General features: G+C 40.4%; 1 protein-coding gene across 6 annotated transcripts in view; it reads left to right on the top strand.

Moving 5' to 3' along the window:
- The first annotated feature begins 4,596 nt into the window (after positions 1 to 4,596).
- gabra1 (gamma-aminobutyric acid type A receptor subunit alpha1) overlaps positions 4,597 to 21,489 on the top strand; it is a 28,408-nt gene continuing 11,515 nt past the window's right edge. The window contains exons 1-9 of one of the 6 annotated variants that reach the window (XM_034889047.1): positions 4,597 to 4,727; positions 5,365 to 5,568; positions 7,016 to 7,121; positions 11,193 to 11,305; positions 12,320 to 12,387; positions 14,124 to 14,344; positions 15,666 to 15,748; positions 17,581 to 17,724; positions 19,131 to 19,283. In XM_034889047.1, coding sequence (XP_034744938.1) covers positions 7,042 to 7,121; positions 11,193 to 11,305; positions 12,320 to 12,387; positions 14,124 to 14,344; positions 15,666 to 15,748; positions 17,581 to 17,724; positions 19,131 to 19,283 — 862 coding nt within the window. In that variant the 5' untranslated portion in view covers positions 4,597 to 4,727; positions 5,365 to 5,568; positions 7,016 to 7,041. The other 5 variants (XM_034889045.1, XM_034889049.1, XM_034889044.1 and 2 more) reach the window with 5 other exon arrangements.

Here is a 21,489-nt window from a genome sequence, read left to right as displayed (position 1 = left end):
TTTGCTTCTGGAATTCCAGTGTGGAAAGAATTTGACTGGAAGTTGAAGATGAGATTCTTCAGGACCCGTCTTAAGGTATCAATGTTTAAAAACAATGCCCCCAAAACTTGCTGGAGAAATTGTGGTATGGTGGGAGACAATACCCACATAGTCTGGGACTGCTCAGTGATACTGGAAAGACATTAAAGAGGAAGTGGACAAAATCTTCAAGATGGATTTCCCCTAGGATGCTTTATTTTTCTTAATGTAGAAAATACCTGAAAACTTGCTTTCTAAGGACCAAAGCTACATGTTACATATTTTGTTAATGACTGCAAGAAAAATGATTACTATTATATGGATGAAGCTTGTCAACCCTATAATAGCAAAAAATCAAACAGGTCCACACAATGGAAAAAATGACTGCTATTTTAAAATTTAAAGTACCTTTGCTTGGGAGAAGATGGACCCCTGTCATTTTAGGCCTTGATTTAGAATAATTTAAACTTACTGATGTGCAATGGTCTATTTACCCTGCTTCTATATAGTCAATATAGGTGTTGAATGAAGTTCAACCACAAGGTGACCCTTTCATTATTATTTATTTTATTAATTTATTGTTGCTTTGCCCTCTCATTGAAAGAGTATGTGTATTGTTTTGCTAAAATGTTTTGTCAGGAAATTGTCTGCAATGTTTAATGTGGGCAATAAAGTTCAAGAAAAGAAGAAGTTGTTCTGAGTGTCATTGTAGTCTCTTTATGGAACATATTGGTTCTCTTTGCTGTCTCTTTTTGGTGCTGCACCAAAATACACCAATAAACTGAACAGTTTTGAATTTTATGACCATATACATGTACTGTATATCCACTATTAGCCTATTCATGCTCATATTATCATGGGAGCTAGTTAACTGAATAATGAGTCAAGTCCCCTGAGATGATCTGTAACTATACGTGGTACATACACAGTGAGTTGGAAAATACTGGTTTGTATGAGATGAAAAAGCCGTATAACATTTTGGTTAAAAAGTACTGACTGTGTCACTGGGAAGCTATGATGATGTTGAATTGTTTCATAGACATAGCAGAGTAGTTCAAAACTATATTTAAAAAAGTATGACTTTCTTAATTCCCTTGGGGTCTAATTCCTCTACATGTAAACATTTAGTTAGACACCACCAAATGAAAAGCATGATTCTTAGCAAGATATGGGAATTTGATGTATACACAACTGATCAAATCATTTGAAAATGAGGAACTATGTGGAAATATTAGAAAATGAAAGCCTTTTGCAAGTCAAAAGCATTTATGCACATGTATTTACAGTTCATACACACACACACACACACACACACAATTAAAATACAAGAAGTATTAAAACGTAGTCCATTGGGTGTCTTATTGTACAGCAAAAATCAATTGGATATGTAAGGGATAAGGGATAATGTAGAACAGGCGGGTCATTATTGTCAAATAAAACCCTGACAGGGTGATTCACTCACCCTGATAAATTACAGTAATAATAGAGTAAAATGTAGATTTAAAGAATAATTTCATTGATTTAAAAATGGTCCTACAGAGTCTAAGATCAGAGAAGCGTCCGTTGCAACCGCCTGTTATTCATGGCAGCGGAGAGAATTGCAGAATTACATTGTACTTTTGCTACTCCATGGTTATAACAGTATTTCGTTTTATAAACTTCTAGAGTAACTATTCTCTGGACTCTTGATTCAACTCAGACTCAAAGTTAGGTAATATGACTCAACTTGGACTCAGAACACTGGGGACTAGAGACTTGAGACTTGGCTACTCAACTACAACACTGTGTTTGGGCAAGTAGTATTTGCAGGGGCAAGTAGTTAGGCATGTAGGGGTTATGGTTAGGGTAAGGTGTGTGTGTGTGTTTGCTGTGAGTGTTTCACTTGGTCTCAAATGTGGGAAGCACGTTACTAAAAACATTTTCATGGTTACATCACACCTGTTCAAAGTCTTAATTAGCCTGCTCCATCCGGATTGGATGGGTGAGAGTTAACAGATGAAACCAGGAGCTTAGCAGAAGGGGAAAGAAGACTGTTACGCAGCAAAAACCAAGTCTGGGTTCAAGAGCCAGAGCAGCGGCATTGTTTCAACCCGCTGGCACAGTTAAATGCACAAGCCAAGGGTGAAAAAGGCAAGCACAAATCAAGCTTTACTGCAATAATTGAACTGAAGTACTGCACTTCGGTTTATCTTTCTCTCTCTCTCCTGCTACAGCCTCAGTTGGAGGCCAGATGGGAACCCTGCCTGCTATTGCCTACTGGACTAAGAGTGGTCTCGTGCGTTTTCTTCATCGAGGAGCAGCCCTGACCTAAAAGGACCTTAAAATACCCTGTCCATGAGCGGAGAGACTCAGGAATCTTTAATTGATGGACACTACATGCCAAATGAAGACATTCTATCCCTGTCATAAGTGCACTGTTCCAATTCAAATAAAATGAAAAGCGTAAAAAGCCCCATCTGTCCTGCTTTTATCACTTTTAAAAAGGATTGGTACACTTTTAAAATGATTGGTACTAAGACGTAATCTGCTGTTGTCTGTGTGCTCACGGAGCAGGCCTCCACAAGGTAAGTGTTCACTACACAAAAAACAAGATCAGCAAAATGATTAGGGTCATGAGCGCCCAAAGGGCCATGAGGGCTCAAAGGGCTTGTTGACTCTCCTTTGAGAGTCAACAACTTGTGCAACTGGTGCTTTAGAGTAAGTGCTGAATAAAGGCTCCATAGGACACCCCAAGGAGCAAATGGTTGTTCACTTCCATACGCACATGAAAACACAATGATAAACATACAGCATGAATGACTTCACTCTGAAAGGTCAAATGGATAAATACTAAAAACACACTGACACGTTCAAGATTGAGTGTGCACATGCAAAACATGGGCCCTATAAACATTCACAAACACATATGGGCACGTGCACAAAACAGAGACATGAATGTTAAATGCAAACACACAAATTATACTAAAGGCTGACTGCCACACATTGCTTCTGAATATAAATTCATCACAGTTGGTAGCCTACTGCAAGTTTGTGTGAAATGAAACAAATTATCACCACATATGGTCCCATGATGGATGTACAGAGACGGGAGGGGGGGCATAGTCTGTCAATTCTCTTAAAATTCAAAAGCACTGTTCACAGCGAGTGATTATTTCTCCATAACCTGCACATTCCTCACCTAAATTACCGCCATCCATCTCTCTCCGTTTAGTCCTACGCGCGCGCGTGTAGATACACACACACACATACACATACACACACACACACATACACATACACATACACATACACACACAGACACACACACACACACACACACACACACACACACACACACACACCTCACTTCGCTATCCGTTCCCATCACCGGCCCAGAGATGGAGCTGTGAGTAGGCAAGTCGCCTTTGCTGGTCTTTATTTGTTTGAGGGGTGACAGTGAATATTCTCTTGCTGTAATTGATCACTAGGAGTTTTTGGAGAAGCTGTCTTCTGTTGTCCGCGAAGGAATTCTGCTCCTTGGCTAAACGGAAGGTTATTTAAACGTGAGTAGGCGGGTGGAGAGATGGGATTCGTACTTTTTCTCCTCTTCACTATCCGTCTCCTGCGTGCGCGCCAACACAACACGCACTCGGGCACGTGTTGGTTATGCATGCCCAAAAGGGCACGCGCGCGCACAGGCAAATAAATCGAGTCACATGCAGCACTGGCGTCTGCCTCCGAGAGAAGGGAAGCAGCTTGATATAATATTCCACTTGCGTTACAACAGCATACATTCTACGGAAGGAGCTCGGTTGGGTTGTGGAGGTTTTTCTTGTCGTTGTTAAATATACGCGTGCACCTGCAGCATTAGGTTATGGGGACGAAATGTAAGCAGATAAAAAGCAGATGGGAGAAGAAGTCCATTTCGATAATTTGAACTTAATTGTATTTAGAAGGTTTGAAAAGTATGTTCATGGAAATTGAATATCCTTAAACGGCAAACAATTTCACTAGATAGATAGATAGATAGATAGATAGATAGATAGATAGATAGATAGATAGATAGATAGATAGATAGATAGATAGATAGATAGATAGATAGATATATAGATATGCCATTGAACACAACGAATACAGAGGCAAATATAAGGCCATGACGCCTCTCATAACTAATCACGCACATGCACTACTTTAACCATGCGTGAGGAGGCAACACACACATACGCACAAACACGCACACTTAGATGAAACGTTGCAGTGTTGCTGCAGACCAGACTGACGTGACTACACGGCCAGCTCACTCTGCCTGCTCTGTCGAAAATAAACCCCCAATCGAAGCAAAAGGCGATAAATGAGTTGCCTCTCAGTGAAAAGCATTCCAAATTCAACAGCTGGGATTCATAGGAGGCTTATGTAACCATGAATTACACTGATGTGTTCTAAACTGCCCATAAGAATGTCCTTTTCCTCATATGCCTCCTGCTGTAGTTCTTGGTAATGAAAATGTCTTCTGATTTGTAGTTTAACTTGAAATACGTAGATGACTACAAAAATATACGCTGGGTATCATAGCCCAATTTTTTTTTTCCTCCCTTGCAGATGCACGCAGCTCAGCGCTCCTCGCCGTTCTGAGCTCAGTCTGGAGTGGCGCGGATGTAGCAGCAGAATATTTGGCTGTAAACAGAGGCAGTGCTGTTATCTCGATGCGAAACGCAGGCTTTTAGGAGACGGTGAGTGATTCGAGGAGGATTTATTGCAGAGAGGCTTGCCTCATCAGTGCAAAGCTGGTGAGGGAACACGATTTTCTTGAAATGTTGGAGGTGTCTTCCCTTGCTTGTGTGCGCGCGTATCCGAGCCGTGTAATCCAGTCGTGTTTCATTCTTTTCTCTTGTTTTGCTTCATCGTAAGTACTCACTGTCCGTTTTATGACTGCTACCCTTTTCCAAAAGATGCCCTAGCTGTCTTGGTCGCAAGACGATCTTTTGATGCATGTCAATTTGATCTCCTTGGGAATCATCACGTAGGAGTCAGGGAGCGAGACAGGGAAAGCGCGATGGGGAAAAATCAAGGGATCCTAGTTGAAAATGTAAGAGGATTTTTATTTAGCAGCCACTGATAAGAGATTAGGGCGACAGCAGTGGAAGTTAAATTGTGCTGCATATAAAATGGGCGGGCTAGTCTTTATATTAGGTCGGTACAGCCTATTCCCAAATTAAATGCTCTGCGCTTGGACACAGTCTGTTTGCTATGCACTTTATTTACAGGCACGATCGATCAACCAAATCATTTATTTTGGATAGAGACCCCAGTACACAGACCAGATGTGTTAGTTTAGTAGAACATTTCTTTTGTTGCTGACAGACTGAGAGAGTTCAACTCTCTACAGCACCACCAATGAACAGTGAGAGAGACCTGCGCATATCGTCAGCAGCCGCTTCTCCAGCCTCAAGCTAAAATTCGTCAGATCTGAGATCACAGAGGATTTTTCTCATTCAGTCCGGTTAGAAACGATATTCTCAAAAGTTTGAGGATATAGCCAGCGGACAGCGAGTACACACCGACTCATCTGCTGTAAGTGAATATCTCCATTTTTCTCGCATTTTTCTCAGGCATGAGAAGGGGAGAGGGGAGTAACACTCGGATTTGTAGGGATGGTTTGTGCTGCTGGACACCGCTAGAATCGAAGACGAGTTTTATTAGGGAGAAGAGGGAGTTTCTCGTCGAAATTGGGACCGTTTAAGGGGTATTGTATGGCAAACGAGAGCCGTTTGATGGTTTTGACGAGAGGCTGCTTGGTTTCAGCACCACAGACAGCGCTCTGAATAAAACGGCATCCACGCACATTTGCTTAATTACTCCGCCACGCACGAAGTGGATCATGCCATGCATGTATTCAGACCGACCTTATAGGGATGCCAGTTGAATGCTAAATTTCTATCCATCTCAACTACATTCATGTATTGTAGGGGAGAGGGTGTCATTTCCTCTGAATAACTTAGAAAGTGTGCTTGTGCGGGATTTTCTCCTCCAGCCGTTAATCTGCATCATCCCCGCTTTGTCAAATCCTTGTCAACCAACGGATTTATTTTATTTTTATTTCATTTTAGCAAAGCAATTTACGTCCGCTGACTCCCATCCGCTTGCAGTGCACCTTGGAACATCACAAGCAAGTAGGGGTATTGTCTTCGATGTGTGCTGTGTTTTAGTGGCAGGATTTTGCGGTCGTGTGTGAAATACTGTTTTAGTGTTTTTTTACAAGTAAGTAATTGGTCCTCTCATGGACACGTCGATACCTTTAACAATGGACAGTGTTTCTGGGCATTGTGTTTTGCATGAACAGTAGCGCAGGCTAATTGCTTACATACTTTATGACCCGGCTGACATCATTGCTTAATGATTGAGGAGGAAGCAAATGCTCATATTTTAAGGGGATTTGGTTTGATATTGCGGTATTGTGCGTTTCACATTGCAGGGTATTAGAGGAGGCTGTGTACAGGTGCTCCAACCTCACACAGCGTGTTTTGTGGTCGATGATGTGTTGCCTTGTTATTTCGTCTTAATTATTATGCGCTACAGATGCAGCCAAATGGAATGCGAGTGTATTGAATGGCAGTTATGGAAGTCGTATTTCCACTAGTCCCCCCCCTTTGATTATCGAAATGCAGAGCATATATTTAAATTCATTCTCCCATGTAGGGTGCAGAATATGCCTCTGTCAATGTGACACATCATTTAAAATGATATTTTAAAAACTTTGAGGTGTGTCTGTGTCAAGTGGCATGCAATGGCCCGATGCAATGCATGTGGCAGGGCCATTTGGTTTAAATCAATGGCTGTCAGTGAATATGTAAGAAATGTCAAACAGGACCCAATACATACTCTCTTTAGGAACATCCAAGTTGGCTGCTCTACATCTACATGTTTGTTTATACCTGAGATGATGACACCTTGGCTTACTAGTAAATATGTCTCAAATGAATTGGTGATGATCTTCATTCTCTCTCCCTTTGACCTCCAGCAGTGAAAGGTCCTCATATTGCAACTATGTGTGGACGGAGCAGGACGGCCTCTCTGTGTCTGTGGGCTTGCCTGCTTGTCGCCAACAGCGTACTGGGTGGGAAAAGGTAAGAACAAACTTAAACTTGCAAATGCATGTTGTATGTACCTGTGTATCACATTGGATCAATGGAAAATTCTAAATATGTGAAAGCCAAAAAAAAACATGCACACTCTTCACATGACTTTCTTTTCAAGCCTTACACAGACTTTGAGACAAAGGTTTATTATTGTAGATCTAAATATTGCCTATATGATCAAGATATTAATGGAACACTACAATTGCATATGGTGATATTTGAAGGACAAATTGTGAAGACCAAAATGCATTGGGTAAAATTTTAAATGCTGTTTTTGTTGAGGAGAACAATTACTGTTTATTGCTGGTGCTCAGTGCTTGCCGAATGGTAAACTGGCCAGTAAATATGTCAGTAAATCTGGCATTCAGCCAGTGAAGGGGTAAACAGTGGTCCACCTGCTATGCTGAAATGCTGTCTTCCTTGCCTTCCTTGGTTTACACCTTTACAGTGAATATTTAATGTGGTTGTAACTGGGGCATCTCCATAGGACACCTATGCTTATAATTGCATAGAGGCAATAAGAAGTGCAAAATAGAAAGATTACATTAGGAGCCAAAATAGCCACTATCCACGATACCTTAGTATGACACTTTCTTTGATTCACTAGCCTTGTGGGACAACATCTCCATTCTCAGTTCATTCCTGGTCTGTGTGCAGTGGATGATGTCTGTTGCATCGGAATATTTAACACAGATTTGTGCACATGTTTGTGACAGTGACTGCAGGGATGGTAGGGTTGATGCACAGACACACTTCTCAATGTCAACACTGAGGTGTGGGATGTCACCTTACCAGAAGCAGACAAACTAAGTGAGAAAGAAAGAGAATGATTGAATAAGAGATGACACTAACTTGATCCATTGTCATGTGTCTGCCACTGCATTAATTCCCACATGATTCAAATGTGGGCAGCCGTTCATGTGTAGCATACTTCAAAACATTATAATCCGGCTCCACTCCTTTGACATGGAACCCTACAGTAAATAAACACGCAGAACAGTTACACATTCAACTCATTAGTTGTTACAACGGCATGAGATCACATAAGCTCTCATCCTATTGTGGTTCTTCTGGAGAATCCTAGAGAGACTCAAGAGATGAGGCATTTTTAGCATGGTTAAATAATGCCATAGAACTGTCACAGGCAGTTGACTTCAATGATGATGTCTTGAGATGGTCCAGCTTGCCTTTCTCTCAGTGACAACAGCTACACCACAAAAAAAACACATTGATACAGTACATCTTTCATCTAACACGCCTTGAGCACATGCAGAACACAGATGGATTGTGTCCTATTTTAAATGCATGATGCACTGCAATACGTCATTACTGCACAGTGATTTGATCTAACTGATTAATGACAGCTAGGGAGCTAAGGTTTAAAATACACTGACTGGCAAATGGAGGGTTTGATTTACTGGGTTTGATGGGCTGTATGTTGAGCACATTAGAGTAAGTGCAAGTAACTGATGAAGTACTGATTACTTTACTTAGGAACTGTCACTGCAAACTGCAAAGCAATTATCACCCATAGATTTACTGTATAATCCAGATCCCCTTTTCAAATACAAAATCACACGCACGCACACACACACACACACACACACACACACACACACACATACACACCCACACACACACACACATGTTGGGTGATTTCAACAAGACACGGTAATCAGAAAGACCTAGCACTCTGCTACAGTATGTTGCCAACGAAAGAAATTGCCTCAAATTTAGAAATCCAAGTGACGAGAGAGACAGGGAGAGATAGAGAGAGAGAGAGACAAGGAGAGATAGAGAGAGAGAAAGAGACAGGTAGAGATAGAGAGAGAGAGAGACAGGGAGAGAGAGAGAGGGAGAGATATACAGTAAAATGGAGAAAGGGAAAGAGAGTAAAAGAACGACATTGGCAGAGTGAGTGTGAACGGCACTGTTGCTGTTCAGATGACCTGTAGATGGGGATGGTGTACAATGTTTTATGAGGAAGGGGCCCCTGGCTGATAAACATATGTATCCTTCCACAGCACCTTTTTGTTTCCCTTGTCTTGACATACAACCCCACCCCCCTCACCACTCATGTTTCACATATACGCTGGAAAAAAGGGTCTACCTTAATAAAAAGATATGTGCCATTCCTAATATTAAAAAAGTGGTTTTCTACTTGGTTGAGATGATGACTTTGACTGGTCAAATACAGCAGAATAAAAATGCAAGGTCAAAAAGTGCATTTATTTTTTCATTTGAACAAACTTTACCCACTAATTATTAGCGACTTGTAAAGATGGATATTTCCTCTTGTATTTCCTCCTTAATTATTGGTGAACTTGAAAGAGCCAAGGGACATCCTGGCTTGTTTTCTCTGTTGTTGGAGACTATAACAAGAGGACAGTAACCTTTGGGCAAACCAAACAGTTTTGGTGTCTTACTCTGAATTGGCAAATTGGAAACGCCTAAATTACTGCAGAAAGCAGGAATATTAATTAAGCAGGGAAGATTTTGATTTATTTTACCCTCCTAATTTTACCTAACCATAACATCCTGAAGATGCAATTTAAGCTTCCTGTATTTATACGTAATTGGCTTCCCAGATCTGAACAAATTAGTTCAATTATTGTTTTGAAATTGAGAATTTCAAAGTTGTTACCTCCAAGACTGAATCAAAATAGAATTGCTCATCACAGTTTATACAGTTTAAATGCTGGCTTTAGTTTGCAGAGAGTTCTTCTTTTTGCCAGATAGAATGATGCATGCGAATTAAGGGAAATTGGTGGCAGAGAGATGCACATTAACCCCTTTATACAAATCCATGTGTGACGCGGATGTGGCATCCTTATTTAGAAAGCAAAAAAAATGTTTAGCAGCTCACGCTCAAAGCTGTGGAGATCTGCCTCAATCCCACAGCTTTTGATGTGAGCTGTGTCCCTCTAAAAAGCCACCCTAAATTTCACTTAAAAATGTCCTTTTCCAACCTCACCCTTCTGCCTTTTATCCACCCTCCTCCTCCACCATTATCTTCACCTTTTTTCTCTTCTTTGTCCTTTCTTTTGAGCTTTCCCCGCCTGTTTGTCCGGACACCCTCTCTCTCCAGCCATCCCACCTACTATTCCTTACCTTCCAATGCAGGTCCTTGCTAAATAAGCTAAATGACCTCTCCCTCTCCTTGGATCCGTTCAGCTCTCGGAGCCTGTTTCCAAACACTTGCTGTTTATTTAGCATGCAATCAAACTAAACACCATTGGCACAAAAAGGGAGGGAGAGGATGATTGCTCAGAGGCATACAATACATTGTGAGAGAGTTGTGTCTGATTATTATCAGCACTAACACGCAAAACACACGGATGAATATGAAGACGAGTTTGCGTATGTGTATGTAGACACTGAGCCCACAGTACATACATGCATTGATTGATTCAGCTATGTAAACACACACACATCCACAAACATACTCTCTAAACATTCCTGTCCCATCCTGCCTTTATAACACACAATGTAATGAGAGGCTGTTTTCCTGATAATGGTTGTGTTGAAATATTTATGTGTGGAGATGCAACAAAATCTGCTCCTACAATTACTGATTGTGATTGTTTTAGGTATTGCTCTAAGCTTTTTGTTTCATGTTGTTCAAAGAGCACACTCAGCAAAGGCATTAAGAGATCATATTAATGTATAAATAATGTTTTATGATTTCTCTATTCTCTCTAGCTGTGAGATGCACACACATATTCGGGCTCTGCATGCCCAATTTTCCATTTCTTTGATGAAAATGACTTTTCATGCACACTTTCCATAGGGATAATACAAGATAATTTGACCTTGTGAGATATTTTCCTTTCCAGTCAATCTCCATTTTTTCACAATGTGATGCAGCAGAAGAATGCATTCTTTGTTGCCCATCTACTTCCGCAGAACTGTTTTGCTAACTACAGAGCAGAGAATCCTCCTTTTTTGTCTTTGATGTTTGATTTATATTCAGGGTTTGTTCTCACTCTTTCCGCAGTTTTGACTGTGGTTTTAAACTCTAGCTGTAATGACTTTAAATCTTTTTCTTTTCTTTGCCAGTTCTGGGCAGAACGGCATGACAGATGAACAAAAAGATAACACTACAGTGTTCACCAAGATCTTAGACAGCCTTCTGGATGGCTATGACAATCGCCTCAGGCCAGGACTGGGAGGTCAGTAAATTCAAGTCATCAGAAGTCTTTTGTCCCTCATGGTGACTGTTCTTTGCTTTGATTTTTGCAAATATAATCCAACGGACTCCTATAAATATCTCACTTTTCACATGTACACACACTGTAATATCCATATGTATAAATCTTATTGAGGTGGATTTGCTTTCAGTGTCAGATTTTGTGTGATAATGTACTTCACCTTCACCTGCTGCTATTGTGAAACAGTGAATTGTCATAAAGCCAGCGCTGCTAATGTAACACAGGGACTGACATCTTATTGTGTGTGCTGCTCTTCACTCTATTGTCAACTGTCCATTGTTAAAGAGAGAAACAAAATGGCAGAGAGACAGAGAGACAACTTAAGAAATGGAAAATGAGAGAAACAGAGAAAGAAACATAGAGTAAGGAGAAAATGGGACAGTATAATGTGAGAATTGGTGTGTGAAGAACACAGTGGATCGCACAGTGTGATGAAGCAAGCATCAAACAGACAAGCGAATAAAATCAGGACTGCTGGAAGTTCAGCAGCCGAGGGGGAAGAAGTTTTGGATTATGATGGGTATCAATCATAAATCATAGGTATATTTCAGTTTCAGAATCACAAGAAACACACACTCACACCCAAACATACATTGCCTCTGCTACCCCCTCCACTTGAATCCCCAGTGGACCCTTTGTGGCTATCAGTATTATGGGACCAGAGTGGCAGATTTTCAGCAATACAGCAATGCACAAATGTATTAAGAGACTGAACCACAGTCCGGGTAATGGAGCTGACACTGAAACCAATACCAGCAGAAATGGTTATCGACATCCAAAATGGGCTTTTAGATGGTTTGTTTTTTTCCCAATTTGTTTGTTTGTGTGTGTGTGTGTGTGTGTGTGTGCTAAAAGTATATTGAATGGATTGAATGGATCAGAGGCTATAGCCAGGTGGTCTTGTATTAACAGGTAGTTAGGGGCTAATGAATACCACTGATAGTCACTCACTCTGGCAATTTCCTGCTTCAACAGAGCGTGTAACTGAAGTCAAGACTGACATTTTCGTGACTAGTATTGGGCCGGTTTCGGACCATGACATGGTAAGACTCTTTTCGCCTCTGTAAATGTCACTAGTTTCGCCCTGCCCCTATCCCTCCACCCTCAACCCTGTCTCTTAGCCTCTCTAGGCACGAGGGTCTCTAAGCTGTGAAATGATGATTAATTTGATGATTAATTTGATTAACTCCTGACACTGTCACATGTGTAAAATGTTGTTTTCTAGCGCATGGTTTGTAATTCCACTCTACATATATGTCACCCTTACTCCTAAATATGACTGCATGTTTCTTTAATGTGGATGTAGAAATATGCTGTGAACTGTGACTCCAAACTCTGTTTGTTTGTTTTGGAATATTAAAAATAGCCTCTAACATTCTGTTTGTTAAGCATCTAGATAGATTATTCATATTTTAAAACTAGAAACAAGCAGATCTGAATGGACTGAACAGTCTGGAGCAAAGAAATGTGTGGATTTGAGGTTTAAAGACCGAAAGTGCCGATCTCTTTTTCTCTTCTGATATGTAATTAAATTGCAGCATAAATGGCTATTAACATTATTATGATGAGATGATTTGATAGTAGGCGGCAAGAAATTAAATACATTTCAATATCAAATTAAAATGCAACATCAAAATATGAGTCATCACTTTTATGGTTTGTTTAGTCTTCTTCAATGTGCTTCCTAAAAAAAATCATTGGCTGTTTAAACATAAGCATGTGATCTCTACTCTGTGCACCGGAAACCAATTAATCTCATTCAAATGTCTCACCGTCTTTTACTACATGGAAAAAACTGACTCCTGTTATCTGCACGTGAAGTGTTGTACTGACATAATCTCAGTTAATTACACTGGCTGACATGCGGGCCAAGACTATTTCACTACTGTGTTAAGGCCAGAAGGAAGAGCTGAAGAACAATTTCTCCATCTCCATCTCAAGCCTTTTCCCATCCCCCTCTATTACCTTGAAGCTCTGTTTCAGCTCATACTAATTATCTTACGTGGGCCAAGTGGAAATGGGGGGAGAAGAGAACAAAAAAACAGGCTGCGTTGTAATCTTTATAGGCTCCCTTTACTCTGCCGGGCAGTCATGTGGAACCATTAGAATCTGCTCTCAGCTATAGTCATTAGCTGCCTTCAAAATGAAATGTCCTCATAATATTGTGTCCAGTGCTTCCTTTTTGTGTCTAATGTAATTTATATTACTGAGCAAAGAAATTTCCCCCAAAATAAATGCTAACAACGATCATTTTTGGCAGTTGCCTAACAATGCAATACCAAATGACCAAATAACAAATGAAATGTCTCATTTGCATATAGCACATTAAACTGACCAGACCATAATTAGGTAAAAAATGAAATCAAAGAAGATGGAAAAGGCAACCACACAATTTCCTATGGGAAATAGTGAACAATTATGCTATTTAACAATGGAGGCATTCTTTTAGAAAAGATACCAGCCAGAAAACCATGCACATCCGTCCACTAGATCCTCCCTGTATTTGCCAAAACCTTTAACATGAAGAGACAGTTACCAGCAGGGAGACTAGGGTAAGACTAACATAATAAAGTCAAAGTGACACAAGGGAGAGAAAAAGAAAAAATTGAGAACATTAAAAAGCGTAAAATGGAAAGATAAATTTGCCTTACTCAGCATCTTCCCCAGTCCAGCTGTATCGGATGGAGGTAGAAAGCATACAGCTACAGGTTTGGAGATTTTCTTTTTTTGTCTCCTTTTTTACTTTTCTTTTTCTCTACCTTTCACCATCCACCTTCAGGAGTACACCATTGATGTGTTCTTCAGACAAAGCTGGAAGGATGAAAGGTTGAAATTTAAAGGCCCAATGGCCGTGCTACGTCTTAACAACCTGATGGCCAGCAAGATCTGGACCCCCGATACCTTCTTCCACAATGGCAAGAAGTCGGTGGCTCACAACATGACCATGCCAAACAAGCTGCTGCGAATTACAGAGGAAGGAACACTGCTGTACACCATGAGGTAGGCTGTACATTTTCTACTTCAACAGTGCGATAAAGGATTTTAGAACTAGCCACATACTAAAATGTTTTAGAGCTGAACTGAATCTATATCTGATGTGAAAAGCGGATTAATTGATTGATTGAATTTTATGAACAAACTGAAACAGTTGAACTCAAATGATAATGATTGCCTCATTCCATAGTTTTCAACAAACAACCCATAGCAACAACATAGTTAGCCTGTCTCTCAATACTTTGTGACTTTCCTACGCTGTTTGTGGCACTCAGCCCCAAGACCATTTTTCCATAAATCTTAAATACGGGTCAAATAAATAACAGCGGCCATATTCATGGTAATAAAGGTTTTGGACTTTGTTTTAAATAATACAATTTGTTACCAAAAGGAACAAAACATTGCACTTATAGCATTATATTACTTATAACCTGTATTGTACGCAAACAACCATCCACTTTATTGTTACATTTATGGTTATTTTTACACAAAGATAATTCACTACACTCATACATTTCTACGTCTCTCTTGATGTAGTTATGTATTTATTGTACATGGTCAGCCATTTATAAGTTCTGTGAGCCACATACATTTTCTTTACAAGTTTGTCATTTTTCCATTGTAGTGTTCACCAGGAAAAATAAAATAGTTTTATTCAGTTATGATTTATCACTTTGGGGATGCTCCCTGACAGTTGCGAGCAGGAAGATAAGGTGTATGACCAGCTGAGCTGAGTTTAGAACCAGTCGTAGCACCTCGGTAGCCTTCAGCAGAACACAAGTAAATAAAATCCTTATCGACGGTACAAACCGTGATGCACACTGCAGAGTGATGACAATTTGAGACGTCTATAAAGCAATGATTGTAAAACATTAGTTTTAGCATGTTTACTAGCAGGGGGAGGGGGTAGAGGCGGAGCACATATTTCTGTCACAGATGAGAGAGATGAGGGATGGATGGGAGATTAGTGTGTCACGGGTGGCTTGACGTGCTGTTTTTCACCAAGCTGTCAGGAAATAGAAACCCACAGCTCAGGGAACTGGAGCGTTTCTGTTGGTTTGGGGGGAAATAGCTGCAATTTGACAGTGTTCGGGGCTGAGAGACTAGAAAAAAAGAGTACACCACATGTTCCTGGTTCCTCACTGTACTAAATTGTCATTATTTTGCCTTAATTCCTCCAGGCCTCTTCCTCACCCCTCTTCCAGCATTGATACCATGTGTTCCTTTATCCTGGCTTTGCAATAATGCTGTTTTTCCTTATTTCCTTTCTACTGTATTGTTTCCTAATGAACTAATTCCCTACCCGTGTCTGTATGAATCTCTCTAGGCTTACAGTAAGAGCAGAATGTCCAATGCACCTGGAAGACTTCCCTATGGATGCCCATGCTTGTCCACTGAAGTTTGGCAGCTGTAGGTTGACTCTGCTCTCAAACACAACCTTACATAGATGCACATTAACGCACACAACACAGACACACACATTCCTCTCTGACACCCTGCCACCGTCTCATCCAACTGGAAGCGTGACCCCAGCGCCAGTCCCTGATAAGGGATGACAGTGTGGTAACAGCTGTTCTCCCAGAGGAACTGTCTGCCAAGGACCCTCTTGCCCCCCCCCCCCCACATTCAACCCTGTCAAGCCCTGCAAGACCCTGTAAGACCCTGGCAGGCATGCAGCACACAGACCTGAATTTTTCCGCACCCGCCAGCTGCCCACCACTGACAGCTCCCCCTACCCTGATCATCCTTTTGAAGACATAACATCAATGATGGAGATTGGAGATAAGGATTGAAAAGGATAGAATAACTAGATGGGAGAAGAACATGGGGGCAGCAAGCAAAAATACAGCAAAAGGGAAAGAGATAGAGAAGTGAACGTCACACTATCTAAGTGCCATTCTTTTGACAGCTGCACAGGGCGAGTGAGAGGACCGAGCCTCAACCCCCTTTAAATTGAACTCACTCCTTAAATATTTCAGTGATGAGCTCTCTTCCTTATGCTGCAGTCTGCAGTCAAGCCATCCTTTCCTCTGCAGTGGTCGAGCCACACTGCAGTTTGACAGGTTGGGTGGCCAGAGGGAAGAAAAAAAGGAACTTGGCTGTTTTAAAGTCACGTTGTCCTGCTGGGATGTTATTTGTTTGTTTTCTTATAAGTTGGAGGATAACATGATGTGATACGACATAACAGCACAAAAAGTAGCCATGTTTCCATCTACACGTTTTTATCCAAATTAAGTGATATCGATGAAAAATGCTACGTGGAAACAGTAAAATTCAATGGAATTTCATGAATATCGGCTCAAAGGAAATACGTTCGGTCTAGTCGGATTTGATCTTGATCGAAATACAACGTATGCGATAAACACTGATGGGAGCGTTATGTGCTGAATAAATAATTAATTGCAATTAAGTTTTAGGTCATTTTATGGTTGCAACCCGCCACAAAACAAAGAAGAAGTCTTAGTTCAATTCCAGCCAGTACTGTAGTGGACGGACGAGGAGATTTACAAGCAAAGTATAACAGTTATTTTTGGTGGGACAACCTCTGGAGTAAATGGAAGGTGCTAAAACTGTCTAAAAAAAGAGTTGTCTCGCAGTGGTGCCGGAGGGACATTAAAAGCCAGTTGCATCTGCATCATCATAGCGATGTTATTACAGCTTGATATGTCGCTATCAGCTAGCACACAAGCACTATTATAACTTGCGCAATATTGATCTGATTTGTTGGTAGACTGCATGATCCATTTTGTCTCGAAAAACTTTGTTCGCAAATGTTTGCTTGAATGTTGTGCGATTCAGTGCAAAAATGAATGGAAACACCTTAAAATGTCTCAAATCAATTCGATATACCAATTTGTTCGCAAAACAGCATGAGACGTCATTGCGCACAGGTTTTTATTTGCTTTAACGCGTTGGATGGGAACACACTTTCACCAGCTTTATTCGGATGACTTTTTTTACCGAACTTCAGATAATTCAATTGACAAGTGGATGGAAACTTAGCTATTGTTTGAAAAGAGGCACAATTGAGATGAGAGCAGACTGAACAAGATGGGACCAAATGAGATAAGGTAAAACTAGAACTAGAGGATTTTAGTTGAAGACCTCATTTTATAGTTTTTCTTTTTTTTCCAACTGGCATCCTTTACAGCTCCAAAAATATAACCTGCAAGGCAACACATGCCAACAGACAGCCAGCAGCAAAATAATTTATAACGTTTCACTCTTTTCTTTATTGCCAGATGCCTACACCCAAGCAGAGGTGGTGTATGTGTGGACCAGAGGGGCTGCCCAATCCGTGGTGGTGGCAGAGGATGGGTCCAGATTAAACCAGTACGATCTGATGGGGCAGAGTGTGGATTCTGGTGTGGTGCAGTCCAGCACAGGTAGGTTTAAGCTAGGTTCATAGACTGAATAATATTAATGGACAAAGCATCCGGTTGGGGAAGTGCTGCAAATGCGGAAGTGGCTTAAACCTGCTTTCTATCTGAATTCTAGCAGGGGGCGACACATGCGGCTGCAAAAGTAGGTCTGTTTTTGTAAAAGCCTGAGAGAAAATGACCCACTTCTTACTTGATTTATTACCTCAGTGAAAATGTTCATAGTGAGTTCATGGTCTCAATCACTAGTTTTAAATCTTCTGCAATACACAATGATGTTCATTTTTTGAGTTATGGTGTTGTTGATTTTAAAATCGGCGATAAAGCAGGTTTTTTTTTAGGGCATGGCTATGATGTGATTGTCAGTGAATGTGTGTAACGTGATGTAGGGTCTAAAATCGTCACATCCACAACCTGTATAACTGCAACCGTAACGGCAAACTCAACGATTCACAGCAGATCTCCACAAACCAATGGGTGACGTCACAAATGCTCGGTCCATTAACATTATACAGCCTATGGTTACAACATGCTCTGAATGATTCAATTTACTGTGAATTAAATCAATGCATTGATGGGGAATTTTGCATTTTGGATGGATTAATTTGACATGTTTACTGTTCACACTGCATTACCCTGTCAAAAGATTAATGCTCAGTGCATAAAGAGTTTCATAGTGCTTTTCGTCTTGCTCACTCAGTCTAGTCCATTACTAACAAACTACTTGTCTGAAACTGCAAATTTCAACACAGCTTCATCAGTTCATCCACATCTTTACCGGCATCAGTTTGTTGCCTTACAATTGACAGGCCATGCTCTAGATTCATAATTTCCCTACTGGCCATAATTTCTTTTTTCCTCCTTCTTTTTTTCTTTATTGATACTGGCAAAAATTTGTGACATCATAAAATGGGTGACCTGTTTGCAGTTACGCTACCTGCAGACAGAAAGTAATGCTTAAGAAAGTCTATAGGTTCCACTCTATGCTTGGCTTTAGCAGCAAGCTCCCAAGTGACTTCTACCAGGCTTGATTGAATAAGCTATGTCGATATATAAATCCATTCTATTTATTTATTTTTTATTGTTCCAGTTATGTGTGTCTCTGGAAAGACTTAAAATCAACATATTATTATAACCAGATTAAACCCTGCTGTTTCTGTGTCATATTCTCTCTGCAAATCGGTCCAACTTCACTAATGAAATGGATCATACCTGAGTATTGTGTTTGTTGACAAATGACACTCATAACTATGCCAATAAATCTCAACTACAATACACCTGAAGGGCAAAACAAAGCAAACCGATAAGAATCAAAGGCACTTAATCAAAATCATAATAGCTGTCCTAAATCTATATTTTGAAGTATAATGTTTATCTTTTCTGACTTCCTCTCTTTTGTCTGCTCACCACAGGACAATACGTTGTGATGACAACCCACTTCCACCTAAAGAGGAAAATTGGTTACTTTGTGATCCAGACGTATCTACCCTGCATCATGACAGTCATCCTCTCCCAAGTGTCTTTCTGGCTCAACAGAGAGTCCGTCCCTGCCAGGACTGTCTTTGGTGAGTAGTCTGCTCTCCTCTCTCCTAAACATCTGTGGGTTCAGAAATGAGGTTTCATATCTCTTCTTGGAAAATATATGTCGAAGATAGGATGGCACTGATGTTCAAGCTCTCATTCAAAACTGAGTGACTTTGAGCAAGGAAGGAAATCAAAAAATACAAAAATGTCCCTCCAAATGGAAAGAAAATACATAATACAGCCTTACAATCTAATTATGTCACAATATGACGATATGTAGGGATTTTAGTATTACAACAGTTTTTTTAAAATAGTGTATTTTAGGGCTGCCCCCCTTAGTCTATTAATTGAATAATCGGTCATGTAGTCGACTGAGATTTTTTGAGTTAATTAGAGTAGATTTATTATGCTTTGTTCAAGATCAAAGACTTCTTTCAGTAGAATTTCTAAATACATCTCTGGAAAACACAATATATAAAGTTGCGCCTTTGCATGGTTCTTTGCGGAGAAACTCAGTTTTACAGATTTGTCAATTAAATCCACTTATCAATTAGTCATCAAAATTGTTTGAGTGAATTTTCGGATAGCCATAATGCAATAACATAGTTTCTTAATGAAGTAAATGTTTCATTTATATAATCTGTAATCTAAGATAAGAGAAACAATTTTTTTTTTACTACATAGAAGCAACTGTGAGACACAGGTTTTCCACACACAGCTGGCAATGACGCTGGAGTGCAGCTTAATTTCTTTGCGCAAAGATTGAAAAAATGTCTTTGCTGTCAGTATTTATTAGTGTGAATAACACATCTTAATGTAATACAAAATGAGGCAAGGGATGGAAGGGATGCCGCTTCTGAAAAAAAGGATTGTGGTCCTAAAATGTATTGCTTCAGAGTACTGCAGTATGTTGATTAAGCTTGATGACTGTCTGATAACAAAGCAACAAGAAGCCATCTCTTGGCTTAACTTGACAAAAAACATTAATTTAAGGAACGTTTCAACAAAGTGTATTTGCTTTTAAGCATAGCATAAAATCTGTCTCTGTCCAAAATTCAAATCTTGTTGGATTAATCTGTATGCAAACAGAAATGAACAAAAGACGACATTAATGAATAGTGAGCGTGCACAGGGTCTTCCTGGTGTCTCTGCTGGTTGCCTGGCAACCTTACAGTGATGACAGTGGTATCAATCTTCTCATCTAATTCTTGGCAGAAAGCTAAGAAGCGTATATGCCAAAATATCAAACTAGTCCATTAAAGGATAACAATTGTTTAAAAAGTCTAAACACTATTGTACAATATTTCCACTCTAGCCTCGATTTTGTCTACCAATGATGTGAACAAGAGCTTTAATAAGTTGTGGCTGGCTGCAGTAGAAATTCAAGCAGAAGGCTCAGAGTGAATTTAGATTTACGTGCTCTGAATGTTTGCCTACGAGTGTATGTGTGTTTGTGACTGGTGTGATATAAGGGTTTGTCAGTGTGTGTGTCTGTATGTGCACCAATTGGCCAATGTGTGTTGTGCGCATGTGTCTGGGCATGTGTGCTGGAGTGTTTGTGAGGGTGTCTGTGTGTTGTGTGTATGTGTATCTAGTGTGTATCTGTCTGTGTCTGTCACACTAAGGTCTTACATAATACCGCCCAAAAGGAAAGCTCTTGCTAGTCTGCAGCATGCTCTGTAGCAGCAAAGAACAGCATCAGGCAGAATGTCCTTGAATTACCTCACCCTACACTCTTTTTCTTCTCTCTCGCTCTCTCTCTCTCTCTCTTTCTTCTTCTTCTCATGGATGTCAGTGTCTCCCCTGGCCTACTACTTCACAGAAACATTATACAGGCACCAGATTTTTGCAGCTTTGCAGTCTCCAGCAGGTTTTCCTCCTCTTCCTGCAATGTTTTGGTGTCTGTTTGTGTGAGTTGTGAGTGTCTTCATGTGTCACAGCTAGCTACCTGCAGTGCTTGTCACGTGTTGGTAGGGGAAATGAGGATGGCCTAGATTAGATTCAAACAACTATCTAGGGCATGCGGATGTCCCTCATGCTACAATTGCAGGTTCTGCTTCATGAGATTACATGCATGCAGCGTGTGCATGCATGCAGCGTGTGTACACATGAGCACACACACGCACACAGTTGAATAAACAGGTACGCGTTTTTACCAAGATGCAGCATCCCAGTACACTAGGTAGGTCATTCATGTGATTAATATGCATGATCTGAGACAGCAGATGAATGAGACTGTTCTTCAAA

This window comes from Etheostoma cragini, chromosome 13 (genome assembly GCF_013103735.1).
Source record: "Etheostoma cragini isolate CJK2018 chromosome 13, CSU_Ecrag_1.0, whole genome shotgun sequence".
Classification (NCBI taxonomy): Eukaryota; Metazoa; Chordata; class Actinopteri; order Perciformes; family Percidae; genus Etheostoma; species Etheostoma cragini.
Note: the sequence above shows the minus strand (reverse complement) of the source record. Positions and strands in the feature narration are given on the sequence as shown.